We start from the raw sequence: 19,800 nt of genomic DNA on the forward strand, positions 1-19,800 counted from the left end.
TTACAATTTCAGCATCTACTTCCTTGAAGATATAAATGATAAAGTGTAAGGGTGCAGTGTCTGGAAGATAAAAATTGAGACATGCTTAAGAAAGCAAGTGTTTAATGTGCTCTATACAGTGTAGTTATAGTATATTACACAGAGTACACATGAGCTGCCTTGCCAAATTCAGTTAGGATATAAATAGTGGTATTAGATGTTGGTGAAATTTTAATTGGATAGGTATAAGTCTGCTTTGTAAACAGTAATCCCTCTGCTGGCATTTAATATCACCTTCAGTACTCTACTATTATGGACTTACTTATATTCCATTATAGAGAATATTTGTTTACAAACCTGGCTACAGCTTTTGTATTACCAAGCATTCATGACTGTCAAGACTAAACTTTTGTCATTTCTGTATTTGCTCTTGACTTGTCTAGCCGAGTTCTGGCTTTGTCTACTCAAGACCTGATATTGTGTCGTTTCTTTAGACACCAAGTAGTTGTCTGTCTGCTTTGTTAAATACCCATTTAAGTATCAGCTCAAATAATCTTAGTTACTTTCCCTGCTGCTACATACGCTGAATTTAGGAAAATCTTCTTCCACTGATACTCAGTATTCTCTGCTGCTGGACCACCATGTTGTCAGTGTGCTGACCTGTTGGCGGGTGACCTGCAAGGATGCAAACATCCAGTGTCTTAATCAAAGTTAGAATGAGAAGAATGAAATGGCCAAAGCTGCACAATCCAAAGAAGTAATTTTATTTTGTAAACTCAGATGTAAATTGTTCTCTACAAGGATGTGAAATGCCAACTCTCATATTCCAGGTCCCAAATGGTGCAGTGGTTTTTAATGATTATCGCCTCAAGCCATTCACAGAACACATTGATTGAATCATCATTAGCTGCTTTCCGAGCAGTGTAAACCTATATGATCAATATACTTCCTGACTTTGTTCAAAGGCAAACTGTAATGATTCAATTGCTCAGAGTTATACCCAAACACTTGGTGTCTCCCCGAGCTTGATAAATGGAACCCCTTTTGAAGCCCTGAATAGCACACCACATACCTATCCATCATCCTGAAATGACCCCCATCATTACAGCACAGCTCTGAGGCTGCACATCTATTCATCAAACATCTTTCTTTGACCAGAATGGTAAATTCCAAGTTCAGATTAATTTGTAAAGTTTCATATAATTCTTTTTTCTTAACTGTGAGCAGCAGATTTTGTATGAAAATCAGGAACAGCAGCAGCACAATTGATACTTTTCATGGAGGAGCCTCAATCAGAATGTTAGTACCACACAGGTTCTCATTTTTTAACAGATCATAGTAGCATGGTTTGGGTTGGAAGGGATCTTAATGATCCATGGGCAGGGACACCTTCCACTACACCCTGTTGCACAAGACCCAGTCCAGCCTGGCCCTGAACACATTCAGGGAGGGGGCAGAGGGAGAGACTTTGTTCATACTGCCTTCCCTCCAGGGGGCAGCCACCATGGGCTAAACAGGTTACCAAACTTTCCATTTCCTCTGAGCAGTCCCACACACAGAGAAATGCTCCGAATCTGCCTTGTCATTTGAACACAAAGAACCACCCAGCAGGTAGAGGTTCTCCACCCCTTACACTCTGCCCTGGCAACACCACACCTGGAATACTGTGTCCAATTTTAAGAGACAGGGATCTGCTGGAGAGAGTCCAAGAGAGAGCTACGAGGATGACTGGGAGACTTGAACATCTCTCCTATGAAGAAACAATGAGAGACCTGGAGCTGTTTAGTCTTGAGAAGGCTGAGAGGGGATCTTATCAACATCAATAAATATCTGAGGGGAGGGTGTCAAGATGAAGGCGCCAGGCTCTTTTTGGTGATGCCCAATGATAGGACAAGGAGTAACAGGTACAAGCTAGAACACAGTAGGTTTCACCTCAACATGAGGAGACACTTCTTTATGGTGAGGGTGCCAGAACACTGGTACAGGCTGCCCAGAGAGGCTGTGGAGTCTCCTCTGGAGACTTTCAAAACCCGCCTTGGTGTGTTCCAGTGCCACCTGCCCTAGGTGATCCTGATTTGGCAGAGGGATTGGGTTCAATGATCTCTGGAAGTCTCTTCCAACCCCTAATATTCTGTGATTCTCCTATTATAGCTGCAGGTAACTGTGGATTTCCTTGCAGCCTGGATGGGAAAAAAAAAATTCTGGGAAAGACTTTGCAGAACAGAAAAGCTGAGAAACTTAGAAAATGGACTCATTCTAAGTGACCTTAGGTAGATGACATTAACAGGCTGTCACAACCACTTCTGGTGTGCAGCAAGGATTAGATAGCCAATAAAAGGCTAATGAAAAACACAGGCTATTCTTGAATGTGCCATAAATAAAATAATTAATAAAAATTGAATATAAGCTAACTTCATGCTTAATGGTCTAGCTACAGAGGCTGTTCATAAATTCAGCTACCTGGGGTCAAAATTATGCAATCAGAACCTGTCTGATAGAAACTGGTAAAAATGGTAGAAGAGTTGATCCATCCATGGCTTCCTTTGTAGAAGCCTGGCGGGGGGAGCACATTTCACCTCAAAAAGTGGAAAGATCTGACTGGTGAAATGCTTAATTTTTTGTAGTAGCAACTTATGAATATGAATTCTGAGAAATTATTGATAGTGACAGGAAGAAAATTGAAGCTTTTAAGATGTGTAGCAAGCAAAGACCCTTGCATATCTCCTGGGCAGAAAAGATGATAAATGCTCATAATATTAAATACATTATTGGAGAAAAGTAGACCTGGTTGTCAGAAATGAATAGGTGAAAGTGTATGTGCTTGGGACACATCAGAAGTAGAGATGGAAATAACCTTGAGAATGTAATTATGGAGTGTGAATGGTGACAAGTCATCATAATAGAGAACAGTTAGAAAGGAGGTGGATAGATGGCACACAGTAGGCTGCTGTGACTTCAGTTTCTGAATGCTCAAAACCAGCAGCAGATCACAGAGGCTTCTAAAAATTCTCCTATGAAATTATCAACATGCAAGTGCCAATACATTGATTTTACTTCACTTGCAAGCTAAGGAAACAAGTGCAATTGTTCTGTCAATGCAGCATTTTGTAAATTTTCTGTATTTGCAACTATACACTTTTTCACAATGGCTTAAATATACTGACAATGATAATCTTTGCCATTTCTGAACAGGCTTTGATACTACAAAGGTCTTGTGGAAAATAGAACTCAGAATAAGCACATTTTCACACAGCACAGGAGAAAGTCCTTCTTGCCAAAACCAGAGCAGAGTAACGCTAAGTCCCTGTTTTCAGGACAAAACACACCTCTTGGCCTGTTACTAGATGAGTAGTAACTCATCTAGTAGTAATTTCACTCCAAATACCCTCTGCAATGTGATGCCTTTTGGAGTTGTTTCACTAATGCAAACCAAATCATGAAGAAACTTACATTTGACTCTTTTGACTTAGAAAATTTGAAACTTACATTTAACCTGGAAACTCCAGGCCAGTCAGCCTGACCTCAGTGCCAGGGAAAATGATGGAACAGATTATCCTGGTGGCAATAACTGCACACCTGAAGGATGACCAAGGGCTCAGGTCCAGCCAACATGGGTTTAGGAAGGGCAGGTCCTGCCTCTCCAACCTGATCTCCTTCTATGATCAGGTGACCCGTCTGGTGGACATGGGGAAGCCTGTGGATGTAGTCTACCTGGACTTCAGCAAGGCCTTTGACACTGTCCCCCACAGTAAACTGCTGGCTAAGCTGTCAGCTCGTGGCTTGGACACCAGCTCTCTCTGCTGGGTTAGGAACTGGCTGGAGGGCTGAGCCCAGAGAGTGGTGGTGAATGGTGCCACATCCAGCTGGCGGCCAGTCACCAGTGGCGTCCCCCAGGGATCAGTGCTGGGCCCCATCCTCTTTAACATCTTCATTGATGATCTGGATGAGGGGGTTGAGTCAGTCATCGGCAAGTTTGCAGATGACACCAAGTTAGGATCAGATGTTAGTCAGTTAGAGGGTAGAAAGGCTCTGCAGAGGGACCTCGACTGACTGGACAAATGGGCAGAGTCCAACGGGATGGCATTTAACAAGTCCAAGTGCTGCACTTTGGCCACGGCAACCCCATGCAGAGCTACAGGCTGGGGTCAGAGTGGCTGGAGAACTGCCAAATGGAGAGGGACCTGGGGGTGCTGATTGACAGCCGCCTAAACATGAGCCAGCAGTGTGCCCAGGTGGCCAAGAGGGCCAATGGCATTCTGGCCTGCATTAGGAATAGTGTGGCCAGCAGGAGCAGGGAAGTCATTGTGCCCCTGTACTCTGCATTGCTTAGGCCGCATGTTGAGTATTGTGTCCAGTTCTGGGCCCCTCAGTTTAAGAAGGACATTGAGACACTTGAACGTGTCCAGAGAAGGGCAACAAGGCTGGTGAGAGGCTTTGAGCACAGGCCTTATGAGGAGAGGCTGAGGGAGCTGGGATTGTTTAGCCTGGAGAAGAGGAGGCTCAGGGGTGACCTCATTGCCCTCTACAACTACTTGAAAGGTGGTTGTAGCCAGGAAGGGGTTGGTCTCTTCTGCCAGGCAACCAGCACCAGAACAAGGGGACACAGTCTCAAGCTGTGCCAGGGGAAGTTTAAGCTGGAGGTGAGGAGAAAGTTCTTCACTGAGAGAGTCGTTCGTCATTGGAATGTGCTGCCCAGGGAGGTGGTGGAGTCACCATCCCTCGAGGTCTTCAAGAGGAGATTGGATGCGGTACTTGGTGCCATGGTCTAGTCGTGAGGTTTGTGGTGACGGGTTGGACTTGGTGATCCTCGGGGTCTCTTCCAACCTTGGCAATACTGTGTGATACTGTGACTCAGGTGAATGTAACCACTGCTCTCAATTTATGATAACAGGTTGCTAAAACAACTAGGTGCTGTTATCAAAGCTAAGTTAAACCACAAAGTTTAATTAGAGACCTTGGAGATATCTCTGAAAGTCCAGTGCAGCAATCTTAGAGGCTATAGTTTGACCTGGAGGAGCTGCTTGCAACTGCTTCTGAGAGAGAATCAACAGGTGGACAAAGAGGAAAGATGACTGGGAACAAGGACAAGGGAATAAAAGAATGCTTCTGTGCAAAAGTGAGGAAAAAAAATGTTTTCTGGGGTTTGATTTTTACTGAGTTCAGAGGAACTGGTGCTTTGCAGGAAACAACGTGTATAATTTTAAAAGTAAATAGGCCTTCACAAGGAGGGAAAAATCCATTCATGATTAGGAAGCAGCCTGCTGGATGGCAAAAACTGGCTAAATGTTAACAGCTGAAAACAAGTAATTAAGTTCCCTACCTTGACATATTTGACTGTGACATAAAAAGTGTTACAGTGAAGGACCACACTCCACCACCTGGTTCTGCAAGGCAGGAGCTTTCAAGAGCACAGCTATTATTAGGAAGACAAGTGCTTTCCTAACCCACCAGATAGGATTTCTTACTTGTCTGCCCAGTTGACTGACAGATATGCCTTCTTCTGCCGTTCATGACACACTGTTGTGTCTTGATAGGACTATTTGCTTCTTGATCATTATTGCTCTCCATGCTTACTGTACTAACAAAGACCTGAGGACAACCATTAAGCTGTTCCTGGAAACATGTGTGCATAGCTTAATTTAATCAACATGAATTAAAGGATTTTCTGTGCTTAAAGTAATCACTCTATGCTCTATTCTGTTTCACCAGAAAGTTTTGTTCTGAAAACCCTGTACTGTGTTATTTCCCCTACCAGTAAAAACCATCATATTGTCCTTTTCTTGGTACCTTCCTCTAACCACTCCAGAGAAGGGACTCCACAAGTCTGTCTAGCATCCTTTTATTTCAGTCTGCTTTTAAATGACAGTCGCAGTGGTAGTCTAAAATATATTAAACTAAACAAACAAACAGATTGGAATAAAACTATTCCAATAAAAATAATGGCAGTAAATGTCAACTGATCCAAACACAAATCTGTTCAGGTAGGGACTCAGTAAAGCCTAGGTAAAATTAAAGGACTGGGTCTTACTATCCTAAGGGGGCCTACAAGAAAGCTGGGGAAGGACTTTTTAGGGTGCCAGATAGTGATAGGACACTGGGAGGAATGGAAAAAAAATAAAAAAATAAATGGGTAGATTCAGATTGGATACTAGGAAGAAGTTCTTCACCAGGAGGCTGGTAACACACTGGAACAGGTTGCCCAGGTGGTGGAAGCCCCATCCCAGGAGGTTGTTAAGGCCAGGCTGGATGTGGCTCTGAGCAACCTGATGTAGTGCGAGGTGTCTCTGCCCATGGTAGGGGGGTTGGAACTAGATGACCCTTGAGGTCCCTTCCAAGCCTAATAATTCTATGATTATTATTAGACAGAGCCATCCATTAAAACCAAAAGGATCATGTGAACCTGGCTACAGCTGTACAAGAAGCAGAGTCCAAGTCAGATCTCTGGCTGAAATTAGAAGGGTGAAGGTCAAACAAGCAAAGGCAACAAACCAGACACTAGCAGCTGTAATCATATCTGTAAGCTGATTTCTCCACTCTTCAGATTAATCTTAGGACAGGTCATATTATCTGAAGCTTTTATGTTTGCACATTCTGAAAATGCCATGCATATATTCAAGCTAATTGGCAGTTAAGTGTTTATTCATACCTCCCTTAATTGGGGGTGGTATCAGAACCTCACGTTTTGTTTTAGCCCTTTAGAATTTCAAATGGTGCAAAAGTAGGAATCCAGCTGCTTCTCTTCTAAGATGGACCATTGCCTAATCATCCCATGATTACAGAATTTGCACCTACTCCTCTCTCAACCACTTTGCTGATCATCATCTGTCTATGACTCATTCAAGACACCACATATCTGACTAACAGCTTCTTAACTAATGGCTATCCTAAGAGCACTGAGACTTTTACACTAGGATGCTGACAAAATACTCCTGGGTATAGATGCAAGGCATGTTATCAACACAACCTTGCTATCTGAACCTACAGCCAGACTGCAGATGGTACCAGAAATGGATCAGTCCACGAGTAGAAACTGCACCTACATTTAATGGCTAAGGACTCCAACAACAGTGATGCTGAAGAATGGTCAGTTTTCACTGAACATCTCCTAGATATCCAACTTTCTACTGATGCATTTCAGAACTTTTTCTGTGTTATACTACAGATAAGAAATTCTGAAAATTACAAAAATCTTCAAACACTACTTTGTAGTAATTGCTAATTTCACTACCTATTTGAAGTCTGCAAGAAGATAGATCCTGGTCCACAACTAAGAGTACTCAGTCCTGTGTAGGGCCTCACAATCAACTTGCTCAAGATAAAATTTTAATTAAATGACCAGACTTTCTCTGGCACTTTCAAGTGAAATCTCTGAACTACCACATCTAACTACATGCTGTTTTCAGTGTAAGTATGCCTTAGAATGTCTTTAACTTAGGCTGAAAACCAGATGTGGGAGAGCAGCCCTCTACATTTTCATTCTTACTCCTACTTCATGACCTGTTGTATAAAAATTTCCAGGTAAAGATGGTATCACTTTGTGAAAAGCTTGTAACAAGAAGAAAACACTATGCCACTGTGGGTCACATTAATGATACAGCAAATACTGCTTTTCAGTAACAATACTTGAAAATAAACATTGAAAACAATAAAAAAAAGGGCAAGTTCTGAGACTTAGGTGAAATTTCCAGAGTATCACATCCATAATACTTCAATTCTGCTGAAAGAGAAGCCTGCCTAATGTCTTCCTAGTTGTATGCTTGGGTCATAAAAAACTTAAGCAAAGTTTGCTTTAAATGTATTTCCTGAATCATTTTTACTATCTTACAATCGCTTTATTTCAATTGAAGGGAGCTAATATAAGTTTTTCATACATCCCTTTTTTTTTTAATAATAGGTATAGAACAATCTTCCAGGATTTGTTTCTGATCTATTTTTAATACAAGTGTATTAAAAATAAAGAATTGACACCAAATGAATTGTTTGTATTAGCGATTTGATTTGGAAAGCTAATAACCTAGTATGTAGGGAAAAAAACTCCCCAAAATTATTAGAGGTGTAATAGTTTTGACAGTACATATTATTTTATTGACAACAAATGAGAGTTGATAGCTAGTCTTGAGTACTTCAGCTCCAAGGCAAATCTAAATGGCCTCTGAAGTCTGGGTTAGGAGAAAGATTAAATGCTTGGTGTTTGGTTTATTTATTAAATCAGCGCAACCTTGTTGAAATGGAATCATGTATCGCACCCTTATGGTCACCTGTCCATTGTGAGTGCCTCAATCCATCAATCCTCTCTCTGGAGAGAATCATTTTGTTTAAACCTGGACTCATAGCCAGATTTAAACACCTTGTCTGATAGCATCCTTCTAGATTTCTATCAGCGTCTGAGGTCTCATAAGTGTTCCCTGCAACTCTCAGTTATTGTCACTGTAATCCACCTGAGCTAGTTCCAATGGACATTCAAGACTTGAACTCCTCTAAGATAACTCTGCTGGTAGACAAGGAACACAGGTGTAGGAGAACAATTTCCCACATGCTATTACACTAGAAGTACTTGGAAGCCCCCCAGTCTTTCCATTTATTCCTCCCACACCTTGTAAATCTGGAACTTGACATACTTTACCATCATCTTACTCAGCCCTTTTCCATCCCCTCATCTTCTGCTGTGCCCAACAAGGCCCCTATCACATATCTGCAGCTCCCATGGAAAAATCCATCCCTCCATGCAGGCTGATCCTAGCCTCCAACCTTTAATTTGCTCAGTAGAAAATTCATTAGAGATTTTAAAAGCTGAGATGATACTTTTAGCTGGTTTGAGCAAGCAAGCATAGTCATCTGAAGACCCTAAATTAATTTTGATCAGTTAATAGTCACCTTTCAGTAGTCATGCACATATAATCACAGACTCATTAAGATTGGAAAAGACCTCTAAGATCACTCAAGTCCAACCATCAATCCAACACCATGACGCACACTAAACCACGTCTCAAAATGCCATGTCTGCCTGGTTTTTGAACACCTTCAGGGACAGTGACTCCATCACTTCCCTGGGCGGCCTGTTCCAATGCCTGACCACTCTTTCAGTACAGAAATTTTTCCTTATATACAATCTAAACCTAGACCATTTCCTCTCCTTCCATCACTTGCTACCAGGGAGAAGAGACCACCACCTACCTGACTACAACCTCCTTTCAGAGTTGTAGAAAGCAAGGTTTCCCCTCAGGCTCCTCCAGAGTAAAGGTCTGCTCTAAGCAAGGCATCTGGAAAGCACTTTATAGCCACCTATACTTACTTCAGGCATGCAGGGCGCATAATGTAGCTTCACAACACACAGCTGTATCATATCCTGCTTCACTACTGACTTTCCAGACATGCCCCATCTCTTGGAAGTATGAAAGAATATTAAATTGCAAAGACATTTTGCAGGGAAAGATTTCCTGAGTTGCCTGGCAAGGACTCTTTCAGTCTGCATATTCAAGTTTCTCCTGAAGATTTATAACTAAATTAATGTTTGAAATACTCATATGCCAACAACGAGGAAGAAAAATAATAGACGTCGATATGTGGATGCTGCTCTTCTCCCCCCCCCCGCCCCCATCTGCCTGAAGAAGGGCTATTACTCCTGCCTCACCTCCTGTGTCACCTCACTGTCTCCCCTCATTTTCTTTCTTGTCGCGCCCACCAGGCCTCGTCACCCGTACCAGGTTACCAGGTGCTTGAGGGACCAGCCAGACGGGACCACGCAGCTATGAGCAGCCCGACCCGGTGAAGAAACACAACCATGCCTCTCCTTCCCCTCCCGCACACGGCCCTGCCGCCATGCCCAGCAATCACGGCAGCTGATCCCCTGCCGCCCAGACTTCGGCCTCGGAGCCGGCCCTCGTCCTCCCGCCACGGCCGAGGAGAACCCCGCGGGGCCGAGTCCGGCTCTCAGGTCGCGGCCCGGCCGGTCCGCTCCGTGGGTTTTGGCGCCAAGCTAGAGCCTGCGCTGCGGCGGCCGTACCCGGTACTGCCCGGCGCCACCGCCCTCCGCGGGGCTCGGCGAGCTACGAGACTTACTGGCCGGCCTCCCCCTTGCCTTGGGGCTGGGGGGATCCTGGCTGGGCGGCGCTGCGGGCCAGGCCCCAGGCCCGAGGGCGGGCGGGCGGGCAGGGGGAGGGGGGAGGCGCGAAGCCTCCTCCCGGGCTGTTCTTCCCCGGCCGGACGGAGAGCGGCACTGTATCCCCGCGGCGCACGCTCCGCTGGAGCCTCCCCCTCTCCCCAGCCGGCGCCGCCGCTGCTGCTGCCGCCACCGAGCAGCTTCCCCCTCCCCCCACCCCTCCCCGAGCAGGAGCAGCCGCCGCCGCCGCACCGCGGAGCAGGGAGGCAGCGGGAGCAACCAGGGCAGCGGCCGGCAGGGGTGGCGGCGGAGCGGTGAGGACCACCCGGCACGGAGGCTACTCAATGCTGCACCTTCCGGAGCTGCATGAGGTAAAGGCGGCTCCGGGTCCCGCTTCCCTCCGTCCCTGCTTCGCCCCCCCCTCCCCCCAGCCTCCTCCCCGTCTCCCGCGGTCGGCGGGGGTGTGTTCGCGGAGCCCAGTGGTGGGGGGGGGGCTCTTTGTGGGCCAGGCCGGGTGCGGGGCGATAGGGCGAGGAGGAGCTGCGGGGAGAGGGGCTGAGGGGGCATGAAGTTGCGGGAACAAATGGAAAGTGGAGAGTGGCCTGGTCCCCTCCCCAGGAGGGCTTCCGCCACCGTGAGGGGAACAGGCGGAGGGCTCGGTGCCTGGCGGGGGGGCCGACGGGGGTGTTTTGTTTGTGATCGCCGACGCCTCTCTCCCTCTCTCCCTCCCCCTCTCCTGTTGGTTTCTCTGCCTCCTGATAGTTTTGAGGCCTAACTGTTTAGGCCTCGTCTCCCGGCTCTGGGGCCGGTGTGCCGGCTCCGAACCCCCACCTTAGGGCCGGGAATTTCTCCCCTCGGGTCCTAACGAGCCCTCGGCCCTGAGACATGCTTCGATCGAGCCCGAAATTTCATTGTAAAATCGTTGGCTCCGAACTAACAGTGTTGGGCTGGAGCAGCCCCGCAATGAAAGGAAGCGCCGGAGGGGAATGGAGGGGCCGGAGTTGTGGGGAGCGGCGGCGGTGGCGGGCCAGGCCTTGCTCCAGCGCTGCCCGGGGCGGGGGGATGCTGCGGGGGCAGCGGCGAGGGGCGCAGCCGGCGGGGTGATAACCGGGGCCTTCTGCGAATTGAGGGTGAGAAATGGAAAAAGAGGGTTAGAAAGTCGTTTCCATTCTGCTGAACTTTTGTTTTCTGACCGATAGAGGCCGGTAGAGGATTGTGGAGAAGGAAAGTTTATAACCAGCGGCACCAGGATGGACTTCCCTGCTGCCCAACCAAAACCTGCTGCCGATGGTAAAATCATCTACTATCCTCCCGGAGTGAAGGAGATTACGGACAAAATTACCAACGATGAAGTGGTTAAACGGTTAAAGGTGAGCGATCCTGATCACCACCCCCTTCCTTGCAACTTTGCTTCTTAACATAAACATTTCATCACTGGAAAGAACTGCCAGAGTTTCCTTGTCATAGCCGAAATGTCTCCTGCTCGCCTGCAGACCTTTGTGGGAATACTACTTCCTTGCTTCTCCTTGAAAGGGGAGGAGTTATTTCTGTAATTTATGACTATATTCTGGTGCATTCTCATGAAGCCAGAGTTGATACTTTAAACTGCTTATTCGTGTGTGAAATACATCCACAGTTTGGGGAAGAGGTCTGAAGTAGAATCATAATTAATAATAGCAGGAGATGCTACTGAAATTTTTTGTTGGTGAGTTAGAAGGTTTCAGTGAGTTCCAGCATGTCAAGCAAGCATAGCTGAGCAGGGTAGACAAGTAAACCTAGTTAAAGTTATCCTTGACTGAGAAGATATTTGCAAACAGTGAAGATGAATTTTTTGAGTTTCTAGATGGAATTTTGAAAGTGTTTCATATGTAAAACCTGCCTCAGACTTTGCAGTTAGATATAATACACGCAGTTTCTTAGTTAGTATAAATGGTGCTTGGCAGAGTTGCTAAATTTTCATAAATAAAAGGGAGTGTTACCAAAAAAAAAAATCTTCTCTGCTTCCTTGACAGCATCTTGGGGGACTGTGAGGCTTATCTCTGTTTCTATTTTTTTTTAATTCCTTTTTCCATTGGAAACATGAAATACTACTGTGATACAGGAGTATTATTTCTTAACTCTGTGCTGAAAATAATGAAGTTGAGCATTGATCAAATATTGGCACAACTCGCTTGTTAGCTCCATGGTCTTTGGACCAGAAAGTTGTCATAACCTAGGATTTGGTTTTGTGCCCAGGGTGGAGATGTAGTAATAATCTTTTTAGAGATTAAAAATATTCTCTCATCTGATGATCTGTTGCCCATCATAACAGTGACCCCACAAAGATTGAAAAACAGAAGTCATGATCTTGCCTAGTCAGTTAGCACATTGAAAAATCTCTTGCCTATGTAGATGTGGAGAAAATGTAGGCTTTGTGCTTTGCTTTCAAAGCAGCAAGGCATGTGCCAGTTGTTTCTCTGAAGACAAACCTTATTGCCCAATGACAGTCTTGATAATCAGTGAGTGGACAAGTCCAGCCTAGTACTTCCAAAAATTCCAGTGGAACATCTGTAGTTACAAGAGAAGATCCTAGAGATTTGATTGTTTGGGCAGCAATATTGAATCAAAGTTTGTGTGGAGTGGGGAGGAGTGCAGTTTGATGTTGAAATGGGTGTTTTATTTGGTCGCAGTTGGAGAACTTGCAGTGGTGAGCTGTGCAGTTCCTAGATAACTGGAATAGTAGAATTTCAAAGTAATGCATGCATGTTCTGTTGCATTCACTTCTGTGTTGCACATAATTTTCGGGCTTAAAGCAAGGTTTTTTTTCTGTAATTTTTTAATGCACTACTGTAAAGGAATTCAGATGACCTCAAGACTGATGGGAACAAACACATTGCTAGTAGACCTACTATCACTGAAGCAACAGAGGAAGATAGAGATATATATATATATTTTTATCTTAGTGATGCTGCTGAATCTGGGCTTGTAAATTGGTTTTGATCAGATATTCATTTTATGGAGGTGTTAAGAAAATCAGAAGTGCTATACACTTTAGAACTCAACCAACTACTATTTTGTCTTCAGGTTTTTGTATAGGCATGTCTAAATTCTTACTGATGAAATTAATGCTTCCTTATGTCAACTGGATTTATAAAAAACAAATCCATTCTGCCGTGTGGAATATTATAATGATGACAGTGCTTGGGATGGAAACACTTGAAAAAGGTCTGTTCAGCTAAAAGATAACTTTCCACAACTTTAAGTATGACTTAATGGCAATAGCCAGCTTTGCGCCAGGGGAAGTTTAGGCTTGAGGTGAGGAGAAAGTTCTTTACAGAGAAAGTTGTTAGCCGTTGGAATGGGCTGCCCAGGGAGGTGGTTGAGTCACCATCCCTGGAGGTGTTCAAGAGGAGACTGGATGTGGCACTTGAAGCCATGGTTTAGTAGTCATGAGGTCTTGGGTGACAGGTTGGACTTTGATGATCTTTGAGGTCTTTTCCAACCTTATTGATTCTATGATTTAGCAGAGTGTACAAATTCAGGCATGAATCAGTCCTTGAAACTGTAGGACCTTTGCCACCTTTTTGGCTGTGCATGATCTAAAGATGCTTGTCTGTGTTGCTGAGAAGATGCAACTTGATGTTCTAGCCACCAAGCTTTGTGTCAGCGCCTGCACATTTCTGTTCTAGCTTATTGGAGTCATGGCCAAATTAATTGGTTACAAATTTGTGTCCTTATTAGCAACTTTTCTGATACCACATCTGTGTTTTTGCGTCCAGAATGCTTCTTGTAATGAAGGCTTTTCTTATTATTAGAACTTGAGACGTTCTGGGCACCTGTCCCAGAGTGCCTGAGCAGCAGCTTTTGTGCCAAGGACTTTTAAAAAGAATGTTTTTCTATCCTTTCCCTCCTCCTGCTTGGGGTTGTGGGTAATAAAATGTAGGGCACATTCTTCTACAGTGTTTTGATGTATCTGTATGATAACATTAGCACTGTCCTGAAAATGGAAGTATTAAGAGTTTTAAAATCAACACGTACCTTCTGAGTGGTGTAGGAAGGAAGAGCCTCTGGATTGTGTATGTATGATGAATAAAACACTAGTTCAGGTGCTTAATGGAGTCAGAGGGTGGTTTCTGGTGTGTTAGATTACATTGATGGGTCAGTGCCTTCTTAGAGTGGGGCAGTACGTGATGTGTAATTTCAGCAATTGAAGAAGTGACTTGAACTGTGGCATGCTGTGGCTGAGGACAAGTGTCCAGTTAAGCTTACCAAACTAGACAGCTAGCATGTAGCAGAGAGTTGAATGTTACTGTACTTTGATAGCCTACAAATAAAAAAGTAATTCTCTTAATATTGCTCTTTACAGTGCATATGTTCAAGTTACAGTGTCATTGGTTTCAGGGCTGTAAGTCAGATGCTTGTCAGTTTAATAAGGCTTGCTGGGAGAAGCGGTAGCTTCTGTTTAAGTGATAGAAGTGGAAAAACAACAAGCAATTTTGAGGCACCCAAGTAGTCCTCTTTCAGTTCCAAAATTGAGCCAGTGACTAAATACAAGTTGAGAACAATTGTACTACTAGTATTGTATTGATTCCTGAAAGATAGTTGACTTTTTCTTTGGTAGAACTGACTGTTTTTTACTGCATTGTTGAACTCCAGACTTTTCTGTTGTTGCAAGTGAACTATTAAATTTCACCTGTAACTTGGTCCCAAGAAGATTTCAGTGTAATTTATGTAAAACCTTGCGGTCATTATTAGTAAAATTGTGTGTGCTTAATTATCAGGTATTCTAAAAATAGCCCCGTTAATCCAAAATGCAGACACTGACTGAAGCTGCACTTTTGTAGGCAGAACCATAACTGCCACTGAAAGAAGAGGCTCTCTCTGCTGTGTGTCCCAACCTCTGTTCTGTACTCTATCAACAAGCACTTTGTTTTACTACGTGCCAGATGGATGGATGAACAAATCTGGGTTAAAACTTAGGAGAGTAAAAACAAAACAGAACAATCCCAAACCTGTGTTAATTTTAGCCTGGATCATTTCTTTGCCTGATTGACTGTGAGATCTCACAAATATTTGTACCGGTGTAGGGGGAAAAGCAACTACTTCCTTTGGCAGCTCTGAAGTTCCCCCAGGAACTGCAGGGCTGATTTAAATGGGGAACTTTGTTATATTATGAGAACAAGATGAAGACTTCTGTGTTCCTTATGCAAAAGGCTTCCAGATTTGTTAAGTAAAAGAAATGCTACATGATGATGAGTTCACATACAGCTCTGTGCAGTTTGGTAAAGTGTATAAGAAATCTGTAGGCATAAAAGAAAACATCTTTAGTGCAGCTCTTTCCTTGACCTATAGATATCAATGTAAACGGCACTAATCCATAATATCTGTAAAAAACATATTTAATCAGGTTCTAAAGGTACAAAAGTTTCTGAAACGTTCCACAGTAAAAAGAGTGATGTTAGTTTATGCATAGAGTTTTTTAACAAAGGTTTAAGGTGGTGTAAAAACCTATTTTTGTGAAATTAAGAGGTTGGTACCTTAGAATTTATTGAAGACACTGTAGTTTAATATAGCTGGGGTTAGGCTTCTGTTTTCTGGTTGGGTTTTTTGGTTGTTGATGATGGTGTTTTAGGGAGTGACTTTTCCTTTTTTGTTTTTCAATCAGTCCTGTTGCTTTTCCCATGGTGGGTGACAGTTTCTTTCCCTGACCCTTCCACTCTCTCCTCAATTATCCTCCTGCTATCCCACCCCAAGGCCTAGCTTGTGATCATCTAGAGAAGTTAGCACTCCTAATGTGCCTTGAAGTCTTCCTTATCTTGTCCCATGGCATTTCTTAGTTATCTGATAGGTATTTGTGCCAGAGTGAAATAAGCACTCCCTCTCCTTCCCATTGTGTTTCTGCATGTTTCTCTTTGTAGTTGGGTCTGCTGTGTCCTTATCTTTGGAAGATTATCTTTATATCACTAGAATCAGTTAATGCTAATAATTTTTCATATCATGCACTGTTATTTTTTTAGGCATCTGTTACCCAATGGTAAAGTGTAGCAAGGTTGATTTTTTTTTTTTGCTATTTAAATGTTTTGGAGGAGGCTGGAGGTATGTGAGAGGGGGGAAAAATGCTGCTCTTTACTCACCCTGATATTTCTGCGTAAGTTAATGGCCACTTTCTGAGACTGTAGTTAGATGGACCTTTGATTTGACTTGGCTATGCTTAGTTTTTTAGTTTAGTTGCCTATGACTGATACAAATGAGAGCATCATCTGGGAAAAAATGCTTTCTAATGTGTCATACACTAGAATTTGGTATGTTTGAAAGGAAAGGTTTGCATATTAAATAAGTTGGATTTGTTAATAAGCATTTTGTTGTCAGGTTGTTAAGCCTTACATGACATGGGTATTTTCATGGTTTACACATCTGACTTGCATCTACTTATGTGCTTGTATTTAAGAATTTTAAGTAGTTTTGTAGAGGTCATATAGCCAGGTTGCAGAAATGATCCACAGTCAATTACTCTAACAGTTTTAAAACTTCCATTAATTGCATTTGACTGCAGTTGGCAATGTTCTTGAGCTGTTGCTGGCCACATAAGCCTAAAGCCAAATTTCTAATTTGGTTTTGCTCATAGTTTAATCTTTTTTAATTAGTTTGACTCTTGTAACAATCAAGTTTTTCATTAACTAGGACAGGCCACTAGTCAGAGAAGAAGAATTCTTGTTCAGGTGGGGTTTTTTGCCTATGTATTATTAGCTGTTTGTTTTGTAAATGTCCCGATTTTATCAGTCCTTAGAGAAATAGACCATGTAGGCTCAACCAAGTTTACCCAGATGTTGCTGAACTTCACATTGCAAGAGACCCTTAGGTTTTGTATCTGATCATTTTCTTTTGTCACAGGTACATCAGTAATTAATTTCACACGTATGATATTATTCAAATGGTTCCCCATCAACAATAAGATAAGTAATGTTGGGGGCACAAAATAAAAACAAACCTCAGTTTGAAAGGAGGAAAATCAGGTTGCTGAATGATACCTTGTGATGACTGGCCACCAAAATGGGCAGTAGTTCAGAAGTCTTCATGTTCTCATTTATTTTACAAACCTGAAACAACAATTAATTTTATTCTTTATGGGGGTTTTTGTGAGGTGAGGATGTGATGCTAATCACAGTTGAAAAGAGATACTGAAAGGGAAAAAAACAAACACCAGAAAGACAAGCTGGCTTCATATGCCTGATTTGGCATTTCTAAAACGTGACTTCTGAGGTGACTGTGCAATCTTTTGCACTTCATGTGTTCCAGTCAGAAGTGCTATGGTTTTGGTTACATTTTTGATGCCTGGCACATCTGTAAACCAGGCCTCATTCTCTCTGCTTAAGAACCCAGAAGATGACAAATGTTTTCTGTGTAAATTCTGAACAAGTGTGGCATAGAAACTTCTTGATAGGTGGGAAGCTAACCTGCAAGTCTTCAGGCTTACTTGTTAAAATACGTGGCTTAGAATATTGATTTCCTGCAACATTTTTCTTCAGTTATAGTCTCCCAGCTTCAATAAATAAGAAAGATGGCCTTTGAGCAATATGCTTCTCTACCAAACAGCTTTGATTAACTCCAGAGCAAGTCCTTTCTCTGGACTGAACTAAGGAATTGCTCTTTTTGGTTGTTTGCTTTTGGTGGTTTGTGGGTTTGGGGTTTTGCTTGTTTGGTTTTGTTTTTGAAAAGGGTGAAAAAAACCAAGGAAGGTAGATAATCGCTTACTAAATACTGTGTTAACATTAGGATTGAGGAGCCTGAGTAGATATTAGAGAAGTATAGGATTGTCTACCTTGTAAAAGATGAGTAAGAGTCATTAAAAGCATGCAAAATGACAGAGAGTAAATGAGGAATTTCTGATTTTTGTTCCACTGTTGAAGGAAGAATCATAAAATTGTTTTGGTTGCAAAAGACCTTTAAGACCATTAAGTCCAACCATTAAAGAGCATTAATTGAAACTGAAGAAACTGTTGAAGGCACTAAGTACTTTTTAGGCTCATAGTGGAAGATTGTGGCAGAGCAGACCTGAACTGACGTTGTCTTTTAGTACAAGTGATGACATGCTTTAATCTATAATATAGTCACTTACTTTAGGTGGTCTGTATTCAGCTATTTTAAATAAAGTTTGGATGTAAAGTCCTTGACATATCACTGCATTCTTAGGAGGAGTTTGTACGTGTAAGTGCAAACCAGCAGGAGCTGTTTTGTTTAGCTCTGCTCAAAGCCTCATAAACAAAGTGTTAATCCCACAACAGCTCTATGAAGTGAAAGAAAAATTATCCCTTAGTTTGCAGACAGTAATATGGAGATGATTGATAGGAAGTCAGACATCATCTGAGGTTACTTTTCATCCTTGTCTATTTGAATCAGTTCATATTATTTGTCCTCTTAATGCCTATGTGCATGTTTTGCTACAAAAAAGAAAAAACACTGACAAAATAATGAGCTGATCATTCGTTCACAGTATGTATTACAGCCATTTTGGTAGTTAAAGAAACCAAGCTCTTGTCTGGTTCCAAATCTGCGTTAAACTTTCTGCATATGTGAATTTTTTCTAGACTGCACTATCATCTTAATCACCATTGTTACCTAGAAATCTAAACCACATGCTTGTTACTGGTGTCACTCAAAGCAACGTGCATTCGCTGGCTCTGCAGCTGCAGTAAACTAATGAACTGTATTCCCACTGCTGTGCTGACATCAGAATTTGGCTGTTGCAAAGATGTCTAAAGCATGATGAAGTATTCTTAAAGGTAAACAAAGATAAAGTGAGTATAATGCATGTTCCTGCTTAGAAATGAAGGCTGAAAACTTCGTAGTACCTAAATGGCATGGGATACCCTAAACATCTGTTTTATTTATGTGAGACAGATGAGACATACTTATCTGATGGAGATGTCACAGCTGCAGTGTTAGGATCAGTTCTGCAGCCATGGTGGTGGGAAAATCTATTTAAATTTACTATGAAGGTTGCTTAGGCTTTTTAATGTCTTGCTTACTCTCAAGTAAGTTTCCATTTATTTCTAGTTGTCCAGTTGTATTTCCTAATCTTAATGCTTCTCTGTTGTCTTCTGTGAACAGAGCCTGTCACCTTTTGCTGAAACACCCTGCCAGTTGTTAGCAATTTTAGACCTTACATTTTTTTTTTCCCCCTTGTACTTTCATACCTCATGGGAGAAATTAGGTGGTCTGTGTCCAGGAGACTTATCAAAGTTGAAGCAAACTGCTAATGCACACGAAAAGTTTTGTACTGGCAAAATACAATCATAAGCATTAATGAGACACGTCTTTTCCATTTACAATTTTTTTTTTTGGCTGATACAGACACTGAAGATGAAAGAGAAGGGGGAAGAACATTTTAAGATGAGTTTGGAGAAATCAAATATTTATGGAGTCATTCCCCACTCTCCTCTTTGCCGGCTGCAGCACCTGAAAGATGCTTACAGTTAAAAAGGGTAGCTGGATTAGTGTTTAGTAGTATTAGCATTTCTTGCAGCCATTAAAGAATTCCCTGTCCTCTGCAATTGTAGACTCTTTCTTATGGCTTTTTCCAGAAATAACCTGATAGACCATCATGGAATAGCTTGAGATCTGCAGGGGTTTTTTTGGTGTTGTTTTTTTTTAAAAATTGTGTAACTTGCTGATCTTTAAACTATTTTTTTCCACTTTATCTTACACGAGAGACAATCAAAAAGCCAACTTCCAAGCTTGTGGGT

General features: G+C 42.6%; 1 protein-coding gene across 1 annotated transcript in view; it reads left to right on the forward strand.

The window, feature by feature from the left end:
• The first annotated feature begins 10,285 nt into the window (after positions 1-10,285).
• PDS5A (PDS5 cohesin associated factor A) overlaps positions 10,286-19,800 on the forward strand; it is an 84,782-nt gene continuing 75,267 nt past the window's right edge. Inside the window, exons 1-2 of the mRNA XM_054163914.1 lie at positions 10,286-10,449; positions 11,278-11,448. Of these exons, the coding sequence (XP_054019889.1) occupies positions 10,423-10,449; positions 11,278-11,448 (198 nt within the window). The 5' untranslated portion in view covers positions 10,286-10,422. The remainder of the gene's footprint in view (positions 10,450-11,277; positions 11,449-19,800) is intronic.

Source organism: Dryobates pubescens, chromosome 1, assembly GCF_014839835.1.
Source record: "Dryobates pubescens isolate bDryPub1 chromosome 1, bDryPub1.pri, whole genome shotgun sequence".
NCBI classification, from domain to species: Eukaryota; Metazoa; Chordata; class Aves; order Piciformes; family Picidae; genus Dryobates; species Dryobates pubescens.